The sequence below is a fragment of the Neomonachus schauinslandi genome, chromosome 3 (assembly GCF_002201575.2).
Source record: "Neomonachus schauinslandi chromosome 3, ASM220157v2, whole genome shotgun sequence".
In the NCBI taxonomy this organism is placed as follows: Eukaryota; Metazoa; Chordata; class Mammalia; order Carnivora; family Phocidae; genus Neomonachus; species Neomonachus schauinslandi.
The window spans coordinates 68,989,415-69,006,168 of NC_058405.1; the positions used below are offsets into that span (position 1 = coordinate 68,989,415).

At 32.2% G+C, this 16,754-nt stretch overlaps 1 protein-coding gene across 1 annotated transcript in view; it reads right to left on the minus strand.

The window, feature by feature from the left end:
• PDS5B (PDS5 cohesin associated factor B) overlaps positions 1-16,754 on the minus strand; it is a 195,230-nt gene that overhangs the window by 111,217 nt on the left and 67,259 nt on the right. Inside the window, exons 2-7 of the mRNA XM_021678280.1 lie at positions 13,639-13,765; positions 10,271-10,474; positions 7,343-7,429; positions 7,141-7,238; positions 6,385-6,511; positions 536-616 (exon numbers count right to left, since the gene is read on the minus strand). Of these exons, the coding sequence (XP_021533955.1) occupies positions 536-616; positions 6,385-6,511; positions 7,141-7,238; positions 7,343-7,429; positions 10,271-10,474; positions 13,639-13,746 (705 nt within the window). The 5' untranslated portion in view covers positions 13,747-13,765. The remainder of the gene's footprint in view (positions 1-535; positions 617-6,384; positions 6,512-7,140; positions 7,239-7,342; positions 7,430-10,270; positions 10,475-13,638; positions 13,766-16,754) is intronic.

Here is a 16,754-nt window from a genome sequence, read left to right on the forward strand (position 1 = left end):
AATGATATTGAAAGGGCTCACATCATCGCAATTCTTCCCCTTTTTCAGAAAAGGTTGATGTACATGAAATCTACCCCAGGGACAGCAAGATAGACAACTGTCACCAAATTGCTACCATTCATACTAGCCTTCAACTTTAGAGTCTTGATATTAATTCATATCTACTTCTTGTATAAATCAATTTAATCTCCAAAAAGCTATAACTTCCCTGAATAATGAGAAGTTCCATATGTTTTATCTAATTACATTTAGCTTATTTGTAACACTAGAAACAAGCAGTGTATCTTGCTAACCAAAATAAGACCTATTTTAGTTCTTAGGCAGTTTGAAAGAAGCAAATGAATGAACAAACAAGATGAGAGCTAACCTTCCATATAATAATAAATAATTTTAAATAAGGAGAAAGAAAATACATTATTTAATGATTAAAACAACACAAAATTTAAAAGTATGTACTATCTGCCAAAATTTTGCTTCTAGCTATCTTTAAAATGTTGGCTAATCCTTCTGACAACCAATTACGAAAAAGACTTACATTGGTAATATATGGTTCAATAGCTTGAGCTGTCCTCTTCAGTAAAGCCTTTGCCAAATCATATGCTTGCTTGTTTAAATTCTGAAAAACATAAACAATATCTATATTACGTATCTCTAACTATGAAAAACAAAATATTACCTGTATTCCAAAAGCTACTCCTGAGTAAATGAATGAGAAAACTAAACTCAATTAGAACAAAGGAGAAGGCAAAGCCACTTTTCTTCTTTTAAGACTAACTGGTCTACCTACATCATAAGATCCCTTCCAGGAAAGGATAATTACATTTTCTTCCTATCTCATTCACGGCATAAGGTAAACCATAGAAAAGACCAATAAATGTTTATTAGATAGAAGAGGAGACAGTCATTCTAAACCTAGTCCCGAAGTCAAATCAGTTCAGCTTAGTACAAATACAGGCTGTTTTACCCCAGGTCCAGAAGAACCAAAACATCCTAAGAGAATGAACTGGGTTCTAATGTGAACAAGAATGGAGGACCCACAGGTGGGGAAAAACAAGAGTTTGGGGCAGGTATGGGACAGATTTACTCAAGCACATCTCAGAGCATAGATAAGGTCAATGATACAATAAGAAACAACAAAGAGTAAAATATGAAAAGAAAAAAGATACAAGAAAAAAAAATCTTAAGAAAATGTTTCTAAGAGATTCTGATGATGACAAAAACAAGCAAGACCAAAGATCTAAAGAGAATTGCTATTCCAATTTAAAAACACTACAGAAAACAGGTACACTGTAGATATCCTGAAACTCACATTTAGCATATTTTTAGATTTACCTGCATTGATGCTTCTATTGAATTATTTCATTTGTAATTGCTGTTTAGTATTTTACCATATAATATACTACAGCTTATTTTCTCATTCTCCTATTCACAGACATTAAATTGTATGTCTTATACATGCTTCTTTGGGCATACAAGAAATAATTTTCTGTAAATTCTACCTCTACCATTTTTCATATGGGCTTTTTTGTCCTTATTTATTTATTCTATAAATTCTACACACTAAAACTTTGTCAATTTTATGTATAACATATCTTAGTCTGTATTTGTCTTTTCAGAAGTTTATGGTATTTTAGAGATAGAGAAGTTTCTAGACTTAATGTAATCAAATATATCAATATTTTCCTATTTGGCTTGTGCTCACTGTATCTTTCTTAAGAAATTCTCCTCCACAATGAGATTTAGATGTTGCTTTATATTTTCAAATAAAAATTTAAAGATTTGTTTTTCAGATTTAGAACTTTATTCTACCTGTAATTTATTTTTATGTATGGTGTAAAATAACATTATTTCCCATATGGATATTTGATTGTCCTAAAACAAGTCATTAAATAGTCTGTTATTCCCTGCAGTGACCTATAATATCCACACTCTCAAGTTTCTATATAACTATGGAGCCACTTGTAAATTCTCCATTACTTCTATATGTCCCTTTGTCTATTACTGCCTGATTATAGTCAAAGGGATATATGGAAACAGTCCCCACTTTCTATTCCTCTCCAAAAATGGTTAGCTATTATTGGCCATTTGCTCTTCAATGTGAATTTTAAAATCAGTTTGTCAAATCACCCACACATGTTCAGACTTTCTCTTTTGATTGGATTATCTATTCCTATGCAGAAATCTGGCATCATTATGATACTGAGTTTCCCATCCCATAAATATAACAAATCACACAGCATATTTAAGTCTTTATACTTTTTTTGTCAAGTATATGATTTAACATAAAGTTGCACATTTTTGTGAAATTTCTAAGCAGCTCAAGTCTTTGTTAAAGCTACAAATTTATTAAATTATACCAACAGCTTTTCATATATTGAACTTATATCTAGCAACCTTGCAAAATTTGCTTATTTGTTCTAGTAACTTATCTGTATACGGTTTTGTGTTTTCTGCAGTCATATTAACTGCAAATAATTTCAGTTTATTTCTTCTTTCTGATCCTTTTATCTTTTATCTCATTTTATTCCACTAACTTAAGACCTTTAATGCTAATTAGAATGGCAATGTTGCCTTTTCCGAGTAGAAGTGTTACTACACTTAAAAAAAAAAAAAAAAAGCTTCAGCATTTCACCATTAAGTACAGTATCATACATATCCTTATCATTTTATGGAAGTTCCTTTCTATTTCAAATCTGCTAAGAGGTTTTATCATAAATTATACTGAATGTTATCACATGGTCTTTTTCTATATCTATTGATATTTTTTCTTTGATCTGTTAAGTTACATAAATAGCTTCGTCTATGGTAAACATTTTCTAATGTTAACCCATCCTTATATTCCTAAAATAAAGCCAATTTGCTCATTATCAGTATTAGTTTATACCATTCCAAATGTTATTATTTCATGTTGAATTTATGTGATTATAACTTTAGATTAAATTAGCCTGCGATTCTTCTTACTTGCTTAGTTTTGTCTAGTTTCCCTATGAAGATTATATTCCACTTATAAGGTGAACTGTGGAGCATTTCTTCCTTTTCTATAATTTGGAAAAGTCTGATTGATATAAAGATTGTAATGCTACTCAAATGATTAGTAGGTAATCTCCTGACTCAGTTTAAGTTCTTTTGTGGTAGGTTTGTGTTCTGCTGCTGTTGCTTCCATTTAGGTTGCTCTTGTTGTTTGGGAGGAAGGGATTTTGTTCATTTTATGAATATGGTTTTTAAAACCAATTAGATTTCTTTTGCTGGTTAAAGGTTATTCAAGATTTTTCTCTCAAGACAAATTTGGCAAGTTATATTTTCTAGGAATTTCTTTTACCTAATTCCAAATATGTTACCATAAAATATTCTTCATGGGATTATCTTTTTATTTTTTTAATGGCTGCTGTTCCCATTTCATTCTAAAACTGTATATTGATACTGAGACCTCCTTTTTCCTGATTCAACTTGCCAAGGATTTGCTTATTTAATACATTTTTCAAATGGCCAGCTTTGAGGTTTTGTGAAATGTCACTATATTTTCTTTCTTTTAATTTTATTTTTTTGAGAGAGAGAGACAGAGAGAGAGAGAGCATGAGCCAGGGGAGGGACAAAGAAACAGACTCCCTGCTGAGCAGGGAGCCCAATGCGGGACTCAATCCCAGGACTCCAAGATCATGACCTGAGCTGAAGGCACATGCTTAACTAACTGAGCCACCCAAGTACCGGTCACTATATTTTCTATTTCATTGATTTCTGTATTTCCTTCTTTTCTCCCTTACATACTCTGTATATTCTGATATTTTTATAACTTCTTGGACACTTAGCTAATAAAATTAGACTTAAAAAACATTTTAAGTTGTATCCCACAAGTTTTAATATGTATCATTTTAATTCTCATTTTTAAATATTTTATAATCGCCATTATGACTTATTATTTTGATAAATTATGGTTGCTATAAACTTGTTTTTGTTTCAAATCCTCAATATGCTTTTTATAAACTACTGATCTACTTAATTTATAATCACTGGGAGAAGTGATTTAAAATGGCCCACCAAGTTGTGAGTGTTTTTTTCTCCTTATAATTCTTTCAATTTATAGTTTATATATTTCCAGGCTATGTACATTCAAGTTTGAATACCTTCCTGAAAACTAAGCCATTTATCCTTCTACAAATTCCTTCTTTACCCAGTAAAGACGATTACATCTAATATCAATACAAGCCTCTTCAGTTTTCTTTCGGTTAGTACATTCCTGGCAAGTCTTTTTTCCATCCTTTTAAAAGCTCTCAACCTGTTTGTAACAGTATTTTGTTCTTATCTCTTATTGAACAGCTGGATTATTTTCAATCAAATCTGACAATCTGTTTTAAGTAGTAAATTTATACCATTTATATTTATTGTAATTCCTTTTACTATAATCCTGAAAATTTTAATATGAATACTTCATTTCAAGTTAGAAGTTAATCAATAGCTCTATACTCCTGATCACCACCAAGATTAGATCACTCATTAACTCCATTAAGCCAGTCAATCTTATACATTATTTGCATCCAGTAGTTCAGGACCATTTTGTTCATCTCTTTAATTAATCATTATAATTATTACTGCTACTATTTTTTTATAGATCAGTTCTAATTTTTTTTGTTCACCATTATTTCCTCTTCCTTGCTTCTATTAATTCAATTTCCATCATTCTACAGTACTCACATAGTAGTTCTTTCATGAAGAATCTTGACAAGTGAATAATGTCTTAATTTCACTCAAACTGGATAGGCAACCACACACATATACACAAATGCACAATTATTTTTTCTTAGCATTTTGGAAATATAGTTCCATTATCTTCTGGCATCTATCCTTGCCACTGAGAAGTGAGCAATCAGTTTAATCATTATTCCTTGGTGAGAGCTATGCCTTTTCCCTCTGGGTGCTTTACAGATTATCTCTGGTTTGGCGTTCTACAACTTCTCCAGGATGTTCCTGGACTGGGATTTATTTTTATTTATTCCTCTCACGACACTTTTGCTACTTAAACCATAAATCCATGCTTTTCAACAGTTCTGGAATATATTAAGCAAATTCCTATTTAAACATTTCTTCTCCACTTTCTACTTTGTGTTCTGAAATCATTACTAAATATACTGGTCCTTTTCATTCTATATTTCATGTCTCAGTATCTTTTATGTTTACTTTATCTCACTTTATCTGTGTAATTTCCTCTGTTCTGTGTCCCAGTTCTCTAAATATCTTTTATAATCCTATAGGGATCTTAATTTCAATGACCATTTCTCATTTTTACCTTTTTCCTAAACTTCTCCTTTCATATATCTAGCTATCATGTTTTTAACTCTTATTTTTATGTCTTTGATCCCTTTAAGCACATGTTATCTTAAATTCTTTTAAGAGTATTTATTATTGGGCTCCTGGGTGGCTCAGTTGGTTAAGCGACTGCCTTCGGCTCAGGTCATGATCCTGGAGTCCCGGGATCGAGTCCCGCATCGGGCTCCCTGCTCGGCAGGGAGCCTGCTTCTCCCTCTGACCCTCCTCCCTCTCATGCTCTCTGTCTCTCATTCTCTCTGTCTCAAATAAATAAATAAAATCTTTAAAAAAAAAAAAAAAAGAGTATTTATTATTTTTATCTAATGTATTATCTGAATTTTTAAGTCTATTTGCAGTATCTGATTTTCAGCATTGATGGACTATTTTAAGAGTCTGGAAATATTAAATTATGAGGTCATTTCCATTGAAGCACTATTTGTGTGAATGTCATATACCTATAAAACAGATTATACCTTGCCAAAAAGGTCTTCAGTTTGCACAGATCTTTATACTGGTGTCTGGTCCCTCTCTTTAACCTCTCTCTTTTCTCTCTTTCACAGAAGAACCATTATTTCCAACTGTTTACTGGAGAGTTAATCATTTTCAAGGAACATGATACACAAACATATATCTTGATTAACATCACCCAGGGAAGAAACACTGTCATCAACATATCCTTTGTCTACAAATCAGTAAAGACTTCCCTTTTAATTTCACCCCTCCTCTCCACCTACACTACTGCTGTCTTTCACTTAAGGCTCTAACTGGTTTTAGCATCTCCTGATATATAAAGTTATGTGATAGCTTCTAAGTAGCTATCACTCCTGAAACATATCCTATACAAAACTGAGTTATTACAGATATTTTATCATATAAACTACATCTATTTAATTTAATTAGTAACTATAAGTGTACCATGTTTCATTAAACATTAAACATGACTAATATTAATATTAATCAATTAAAACAGATCCTCCAAAACTAAGGCTGAAGCAGGAAAAATTATATTCAGAACATAAGCACAAACTCTTGACCTTAATATTAACGGGCTTTAGACATATTTCAGTATATATTGCTACTTACCTTATGGGCAGGTACCAGATTTACCAAAACTGTATCCAAAAGCTCCTGAGATACTGTATCGCCTTCACAAATAATAGAACTCATGAGGTCTACCATGTGCATGTGAACTTTCTGATTGTGACCATTGCTGAAATTCAAAATAGATATTTTATTTAAAGTGTACAGGATTTACTCATAACATGGTGTTGACAAACACTACTTCATAAAACATGATATTAAAATATTAATTAAATCAAATTCCATATATTCATTTAAAGTTTCCCTCTCTCCCAAATCTTACGGTGGTATCAAAAATATATTTTTAAACTACATTTCCTGGATTATTTTTCCCTAATTTTAACCAGTCTCACAATCAGAAGTAATTAAATCAAATGTCATCTTTAGTTTTACCTTAAGTTCAGAAAATCAAATTGCTTTGAAGTTAATTCTAATAGATATTAAAGAATACACCAAAAAACTCAACTATTTACATGAATCAGAGAGTAATATTTAAATAAAAGATAAAAGTATAATCCAAAAAATATTTTTATATTGGCTATAGACTGCCTTATGCCACTCTTGTATATACCTTACAATACAAAACTGATTTAGTTCTATTCATTTTTAAAACATCTCTAAAAAATAATGTTAATGAGTTCTTAAGTTACAACTCTTAGCCTTCCAAATATTCATCATAACAAACATAGTTTATACATATTCAACTATAAGTTCTAAATTCTTTATATTAAAAAAAAGTTACATGCCTAATAAACTTACTTTATAACTGAAAATAATGTTCTGTATAATTGGGTAAAAATTTCATTGCTATCTTCCAACTCAAAGCATATGTTATATGACTTGACCCAAGCAATGTTCTAAAAATAAGAAGCAAAAAAAAAGAAAGGTAAATACTTTAATTAGTAAAAACATACAAGCACAAAAACCAATTTAAAATGTCACCATAAGATATATTGCTTACCTCAAGTAAGTAAAAATACCTATTGAATTGTGGGCTTTTTGTATCTTCTAGCCCCTTCAACTGCCTTGTTATAAACATAAATATATCCTTCAAAAAAGAGAGACAAAGTATTATTTAGATTATGAATGCTAAATGAAAATATTCACTAACTTCCTAAAGCTAATTCAGCACTCATGTGTATCCACCATGATAAATTTAAAAACCAGGGGGAAAACTGTATTTGGCTGGAACTTCTTAAAAGAACCTTATCATATAAAACCTTCTCATATGAAAACACTAAATATCTTATTACCCTTCACAGGAAAATAGTAAATAGTTTACCATGATCTTAGAGAATGAAACACTTCATCTTAAAGCAAGTTAAAAAACTAGAACTGGAAACTAGTAAACCAAAATTCATCCCATTATCAGTGTAACAAAGGTTTTATCTATGATGTAACTAGTATTAGTATTACATACTAATAACAAAGGTTATACTAATAATGTAACTGAGAGCTAATTAGGTTTGCTGGAATAGCACTATATAGGTAATTATACAGCAAAAACACAGTATAGGAAACTTAGAATTCCAAAATAAATCACCAAGTGAAAAGACAATAGATCACAGAAACTTAGAAATTTTAAAAAGACCTGTAGAAGTTAACTTTCAAGCTTCCTACCTAATCATTAAAGTTACTTGTTTTTTCCCACCATTTCTCAATCTATTTCCATCTGTTGGCTTTTGATTTTTTACTACATCTTCCTTTTGTACCTGGATAGAGATAGGTTCAATGTCCCTTAAGGCAATTTTTATGGAGAGGATGTTCTTAAAATTTTGGAAAAGGGTAATTATAAAAGCTAATTCTGCAAAGGAATCATGCTAATCAATAAATATAAATAATATTAAATAAATAAAAAGAAAAGAGAAAAAATGTTTTCCTTATAAGTAAAATGATAAACAAGAATATTTTTAAAAGAGAAAAATATGAAGTTAATGAGTAGCTTTTCAAAAAAATACTATGGAAATTATATCCTTCAAAAATGGTCACTTTGACAGTAGTACTGTACAAAATACATCTTTTGTGAATAAATCCTCCTAGTGTGACTAAAAGAAAACCAAGTGCCACAATGACTACCTAGAGACAGACAACAGTCACTCATTTATAACCTTTCCAACAATCACTGACCTACCCATGAAGCCAAGTGTATAAAGAGTTTTCTGATAACGATAAATTTACAGTGGAAATATGAGCAAAGTGTCACAGTTTTCTATTACTGCCACTGCAAAGAAAAATACAAATTTTATGCTAATCAATAGCGAAAAAGAAAAGATGCATTTAAAGAAGACCAAAAATTCTGACCAGAATAAGTAAGATACTGTAAATTTTTCAGCTGTGGAATAATCCCAAAATACTCTAATTTAATCACAGCTCAATATTCTTCTTATAAACTATCCTGTTATAAATAGAACAGATGTGTAGGTATTCTTTTAGGAGGGCTTTTTATTACCCCAAAGTCCTGAGATAAGTCAATGATTATGCAAACTGAGAAACACACGAGAGGCAGAAGAAACCTGTAGCAGCACTCTTAAATAATTAGACCTTCCTCTTCATCAGAATGACAACAAGACATTAGTAAGGAAGAGCCCCACAGGCCATTTCCAAATTAGAGGTTTATAATTAGAAAGCAAAATATATACCTGAGTACACAACTCCACAGCTCAGCTCATGTTATCTACTTAAACCTCTGACCATTCTTAAATTCTACATTTCAATTCTACCTTCAAGTGACAAATACTGTCACTATCCTGAGATTCTCTACCAATTAAAATATTAAACAATCATGCCCAAACCAGTTTGGGCATTCCACGCTAGAATTTTGGCAGACTTGATCACATGAGCAGGTTCCTCACTCCCAATTATCAGGAATCATATCAGGACTCTTTTTCACCACTGTAAACCCAGTTCCTAACACATAATTAACATCAATACCTGTTAAATGAAATAAACCTGAATGCCATCATTTTCTCCACACTGGTATTAATAATCTTCCTATAGACTCATTCTCTAACCCACAATTTCCACAATTATCTCTTTTTTTTAAAAGATTTTACTTGAGAGAAAGTGAGAGAGAGAGAGAGCACAAGCGAGGGGGAGGGCAGGGAGAGAGGGAGAGGGAGAAGCTGATTCCCCGCTGAGCAAGAAGCTGGACACTGGGCTAGATCCCAGGACCCAGGGATCATGACCTGAGCTGAAGGCAGACGCTTAGCTGACTTGAGCCACCCTGGACCCCCCACAATTATCTTTTATTACTACTGGTTTTTCTAGTTTTCTAACCTATTTTATTCAATATTTTTTGTACAGCTCTAGTAATTTCACACTTTCAAGCAGCTGAATTAATCATGCTATTCCCCTTTTTTCATCTTTTAAAGATTTTCCATTCATATGGCTTTACTTACAACTACTTTAACCAAGTACTAGGTGTCTTTTCTACCTTTTCATTAAAATTTTGTTTACTGTATTTTCTTCCAAACAATTCATATCACACACACACATTAGGATTCATATAGTATAAATTCAGGCTTATACTACATACTATGTTTTACATAATGAATATGGTCTTCAGTATAGATGTTCAAAAGGGAAAAGGAAGTATCCCCCCCACCAAGTGTTTCTGAAATAGAACTAATGATAATATAATATAAAAAGTATAGAATACACTGCACTAATCTACTCTTATCCTAAAGATCAAAAATTGTTTTACAAAAGTAAGTACTAAATGAGGAGTGGGGGAGTTCCTTTAAAAAAAAAAAAAAAAAAGTTGTTTAACAAAAGATTGCTGCAGTCAATGTCAAAGAATACCAAGAAATTATCTAAATACTTTAAGTCCCATTTTAGTTAGAAAGATAAATGAAAGTATTTCTTGGAAGTTCTTTAAATCAGTACTTGCCTTTAGTTTATCAGGGGATGTGTAAGGAGCTTCAGGAGCATAAATCCTGAAAATATCAGCAAGGCAGCAGGCTACCAGTAAGCGAACATCTTTGTCAGGATGCTTGAGGAAAAAATCTGAAGCAAGATGTAAAGCTAGGTTTAAATAAAGCTCCTTTTCTTCTTCAGAGTCCTGGTCCATATCCATGAAAGTTTTCACAACCATCTATTCAAAAACAAAATAATGAAATAATGAAATCCTTCATGCAAAAATAGTCATTTGAAATAACAACCATATTAATTGCAAAGATTAACTTCCAAATAAATAATACACAGTACTTTCATTTTTCCCTTGAAAGTATCTGAGAGAACAAGAACCTTCTAAAACTACAAAAAAAATAATTTTTCTTTAAAAGACTAAAATACTTTTCATGTACCCATCATACCTGCTAACCAGATAAAAAGTTTAAAACTAGCCTTGCATGGAGTTTCTGGTCTCACTTTTACAAATGGACTACAAGGATTATGTCCTTCTTAAAAAGAGCAACCCCTTTTTATAATATACCTACTCCTTTTATTATACTTCTAAAGAAAAAACCTAGGAAAAGAAGAAAACAATTTATTTTTCCATGTGACCCATAAACCACTCCAGATACATGGATTTATACATTCAGCTAAAAAAGAATAAACAGATTTAAGGATGATGAAGATGTATTCCTAAACGTTAAAAAGCTACCACAAAGTGACTACCATAGCATCCAACAAAATATTTCTTGTGCCACAGTAAAAGAGAACATGACATGGACATTTTATTAGTAGGACTCAATGGCACGTATGGAGTAAGCAGAAAGAACCTATAGGAAATGGTTCCTTTTGCAAAAACATTTACATAAAAGTAGTAGGACAGAAATAAAAATGGTGAGGAATGGTACTAGTTGAATTCTATAAAGAGCTTTTTCTAATTTCAGTATTAGTTGTCACAATGAACCCTGAGTCATACTATTCTTACCTCAAATGAGACTTTTAATTGCCTAACTTGACAGGAACACACATTTAAATAGAACTCTAATGGAAAGGTGACCATCTGGCATCCACTAGGTGGTGCTGCAAATACTAATCAACAAATAGGACTGGCCACCAACTATCAGTATCTATGACTTGGTCCTTGAAAAATACAAGGATTTCTACTCTGCTACAGAGTTAGATTTCTGAGTAATAAGTTCTCCAATGCCTTGCTGGGGAACAGTGTTCCTCACAGGGCAGACCCTCAGTTCTACTATACCAGATGCCAGAACCAACTGTAAACTAATCCTTCCAGTCTGGCACTATAGTTAGTTTAAGGGTACAAGGTCCAGGACTACTCTCCTAACTTTTAAATTTTAGTCTCTTAAGATATATGTTTGATGGCTTAGGCATATCATGAAAAGAGGCAAAGGAGAAAAAAAAAAAGACCTACATGCAGGAAACCATTTCTTTTTCTAGACTCTGTTCACAAAAGAGAGGTTCAGTATATTTTGAATAGAATATTATAGGAAACTCTAGAAATTATATAATAAATAATGACACCTTATATATTAACAAACTTTTAATTTATAAAACTTACTCCTGTAATTGTACATATCAAAAATTACTGTCAGCCCACATTAAATCCTTTTTATATTTCTCTAAGAAGGTTGCTAAAAATAGTGGGTAAGTGTAAATTAGGAAAATAAATGAAAAAAACTATATTAACTAGATTACTGCTGGGCATAAATGTCTAAAAAATAATGAAAACATATTACAAACACTAAATGTGAACACTGTGGAAATCATTCCACCAAAACTAACAACAAAGTTTACGCAAGGGCTAGATAATAAGAATTCCTCAAAACTGTCTACAACTCAAATGGTGTTATTAAACTCAACTGCTCATGTATAAGTCATCTATTAAAGAAGATGTCTGAGGAAATAACATCTCTAAAAGATAGGAAATGCTAATCAACTTATAAGCATAGCTTCTGCGTTTAACAGTTTCGTAGCAAACAACAGAGATGTTTACCTATCATTGCTAAAATATAAACTAATCTGAGGAAATAAAGTATTCACTTCTCTAAAAATTCAACAAGGTCAAGAGAATTTGATACAGAGAAAATGAAAAGTGTCACATACAAAGGATTTGTAGCTTCACTATTTTTAACAAAATATACACAACTTCCTAACTAGCACATATCAGTAATTTTAATCTGCTCAAAGATGTCTTTTCCTTTGAATAAAAAAAATCTGATATCTGACATTCTAATACTATATGCACAAAACTAAGACTTTATATGAAATTTATGAGTATTAGAGTCCTTTTCTTCTAATAAAAATAAACCATGCAGCAACAGCTATAAAACAGTACTTTGCTTTAAGGCTCCGGGGTCTTCAATGATTAATTAATGCAGGTTTTCCAGTCTTGAAATAGAGACAAATAATAATGGATCAAGCAACATAAATGTCTAGGTAGATACAATTCAGAAGGGGAAAAATGCTCAAAAAATAAAGAACATCTCAACTAACTGATAAATCAGCTTAGCATTCTGCTTGGCCACTCTGCTCCTTTAACCATTTTACAATCACAGGGACTATCACTGCCCTGAAGAAAAGGTAAAATATTGTTCAAACACATATAAAGAGATTCTAGCCATACAGAGACCACCTCATCTATGGAAGGTCACCATTAATCTTGATTCATTGCTGCGTATCAGAAGCAGAGAGAAAAGCTGAAAGTAAAGCTCTTTAACCTACTCCAAAATAACTTGCAAGTAAAATACAGCCTGAGTGCTCAGTACAAAGACTTAAAACTTCCTTTCTTAGATTAAAATGATTGTTTTTGGGGCGCCTGGGTGGCTCAGTTGGTTAAGCGACTGCCTTCGGCTCAGGTCATGATCCTGGAGTCCCTGGATCAAGTCCCGCATCGGGCTCCCTGCTCGACAGGGAGTCTGCTTCTCCCTCTGACCCTCCCCCCTCTCATGTGCTTGCTCTCTCTCATTCTCTCTCTCTCAAATAAATAAATAAAATCTTTAAAAAAAAAAAAATGATTGTTTTTGTAAAATCAATGAGATATAGAACAAAGGAGAACTTTATACAGACAAAATGAATATAAGAGTACTACAGATTTATTCTTTATACCCAAGTATAGGAGGCCCTAGAAAATCTAAGCTTCACCTTTCCAGTTGTTCTCCCATTAACAGTAGCTAAGGAAACCCTCCAGTTTTGTATATACTTCCGCTCTCCTCGATCCTTTCCCTGCCATTTTTAGCTTTCATTTGCTTTTTTAAGGTGCCCTAATAAAATATAGCCCTATGTGATTTCCACAGGTAACCCCCCACCCTAAACAGATGTCCCAAAACATAACACAATTCTACTCACCTTTAACCGTCTCACCATCTCCTCTTTAGATATTTTGTCTGAGATTTCCTTGACACCAGGAGGATAAGTAATTTTTCCATCATTGGTTCTTGTCTTTGAGTGAGCCATGATGGAAATATTTTTACCCCTAAAACAAGAAAACTGTTAGAAGCAAACAAAGAAATAGGCATAAACAAAATTAATAATAAACATGAAAAGTAACTGTCCCCCCAACCAAATAATTTATAACTACTTCCTAATTTATAGTTATTCACTTATTTAATTAATGAAAAACATTTTATTAAGCATTTCCCCAATTTTTTTCAACTATATTTTCACTTCCATTTCTACTAATGGTAAGTTGGGTTATTTGCACTAACCCTCCAACTACAAAAACTATAAATAATAGAAAAAAATCCAAAATAAGCTTATTTTTTAAAGCACCACAAATTACTTGTCCCAAATAAAAGAGAATACAGGAATCCAGAGAGATAAACAGAGCACTGAACATTATATCCATTTATACCCTGAGGACATTTGCCAACCCTGACAAATCTAGAATTCAGTTCTGGCGGTCTTATGAGGCAAGGGGGACAGAGGTAACTCTTAACCTGGCAAGGCAGAACATCAAATAAGAGACCTTCCTGACATCAGTGCACAATACTACTCTGTCTCCAAAAAGATAACACCCGCAAAGATAAGCCAGAAATCAACGTGCACCCATGCCCCCATCAACAGCCACAGGAAACAGCAGAGAAAGTTGCCTTGGTACTAAGCAGAGCAACATAATAACAGATTCAGCTAATTAGTTTTTGCCATGGGCCTGCACACTGGCTATGATCCACATTACCTAAATTGTCCAGAGAACCTCAACACCTAAATGCAGTGAACCCTGACTGGTAGTACCACAAAGCACCAAATATAAGTAAAATTCTACACCTCAAAGAATCCCCACCATGAGGTTTCTAGGACAATGAGCATTATCAAGTCAAAAATAATCAAGCACCTAAGGACACATGACACTGTATGCAAAAATCTGCAGAAATACCAGGCACCAAGACAGGACACACAAAGACTTCACATATTACAATTCTCAAACAGATTACAAAACTACTAGTTTATTGTTTTAAAGAAATAAAAGTCTAAAATAACTCAAAAAATAATTATAGAGAGCAAAGTAGAACAAAAAGTCAAACTTCTAAAACAAAAATGCAAAAACTGAAATTAAAAACTCCGTGGACAAGTTTATTAGCAGATTAGAAAAAGCTAGTAGAACTAGTGAACTGGAAGAGAAATCAAAAGGATATAAAGAAGAAGAAAGGACAAAGAAGTTTAATTTATGATTCATGGGAGTACCAAAAGACAAATGAAGGCACAGGCCCCTATCTGAGTAGAACAGCATAAAATTCAAGAAGCCAAACAGAATTAAACTCAATACGAAGAACTGTAGAAAACAAACAAAACATTAAAGCAGTCATATTACTTTGAAAGGAACAGTATTTATAAACTAGTAAGTCAGCACAATATAAGCCAGAAGACAGCAAAATGTCATCCTCAATGTGGGAAAAGAATATAATTGCAAAGCTAAAGTTTACATCCAAGGAATATAATTTTCAAGAATAGGATGAAAATACAGACAAATTAGCCAAACAAAAGTTGGAAGCTATAAGTAAATATATATAGCACTTCCAACATTGTTTAGCACATACTATGCACTTTACACTATACATATATGATATACATGATCAGGTTAAAAAACCTAGATTTTAAAATTTCACTATAAACAGCTTACAAAAAACATAAAGAAAATATATGGATATGAGATGCTGAAAGTAAAAGGATGAGAAAATATACCATGCAGACACTAAACAATCCAATTACAAAATGGGCAAAAGACATGAACAGACATTTGAAGAGGAAATTCAAATGGCAAATAAGCATATGAAAAAATGTTCAACACCATTAATCATTAGGAAAACGCAAATTAAAACCACAATGAGATCTCATATACTATTAGAATGGCTAAAATAGAAAATAGCAATAACATCAAATACAGACAAGGATGTGAAGAAACTGAATCTAGACACTGCTGATGGAAATGTAGACTAGTACAACCGTAGTTGAAAATAATCTGGCAGTTCCTCATAAAACTGAACATGCACTTACCATACAAATCAGCAACTGCACTCTTGGGAATTCTTCCCAAGAAATGAAAGCCTGTGTTCATGCAAATCTGTACAAGAATATTTGTAAGAGCTTTATTCATATACCCCACAACCAGAAGCAATCCAAAGCCCTTCAATGAATGAATGGTTAAACAAACTCTGATAGATCCACACAATGAAATACTACTCAGCAATAAAAAAACTGACTTACTGATACATTCAATAACTTACTGCCATTATGCTTATTGAAATAGCCAATCTCAAAAGGCTACATGCTATATGGTTTCATTAATGTAACATTCTTAAAATGACAAAACTATAAACATGGAGAACAGATTAGTGGTTGCTAGGGTACAAAGATGAGACTAAGAGGTAGCATTACGGAATTCCTTTATAATTCTGTATCTTGACTGTGATGGTAATGACATGAATCTATACACAAGATCAAACTATACAGAACTACACAGAGACAGAGACAGAGAGAAAAATATTGTGCAAAAACTTGAGAAAACTGAGTAAAATCAAAATCAGTAATCTAATTAACATTATACCAATGTCAATTTCCTTACTTGATATTGTACTTCAGTTACAAAATATGTCACCACTGGCAGAAGATGAGTGAAGGGTTACTGAATTCTATGTACTATTTTTGCAAATTTAAACCTATAATTCTTTCAAAATAAAAAGGTTTAAAAGCAAACCAATCAACTGTATTCCTATGGATAGCAAATAGGAAGTTTAAAAATACAATTTACATAGAAGAGCATAAATTAATCTAACAAAAGATGTACTTCTACAGAGAAAATCATAAAGCTTTACTGACAGAAATCAAAGAAAACCTAAATAAATAAGGAGATATCATAGACTGGATTGGAAGTTTCAAATACTATAAAGATAGCAAATCTTGCCAGTGATTATGTAGTCAATACAATCGCAATCAAGCCCAGGTTTTGATTTTGAAACATGGCAAAT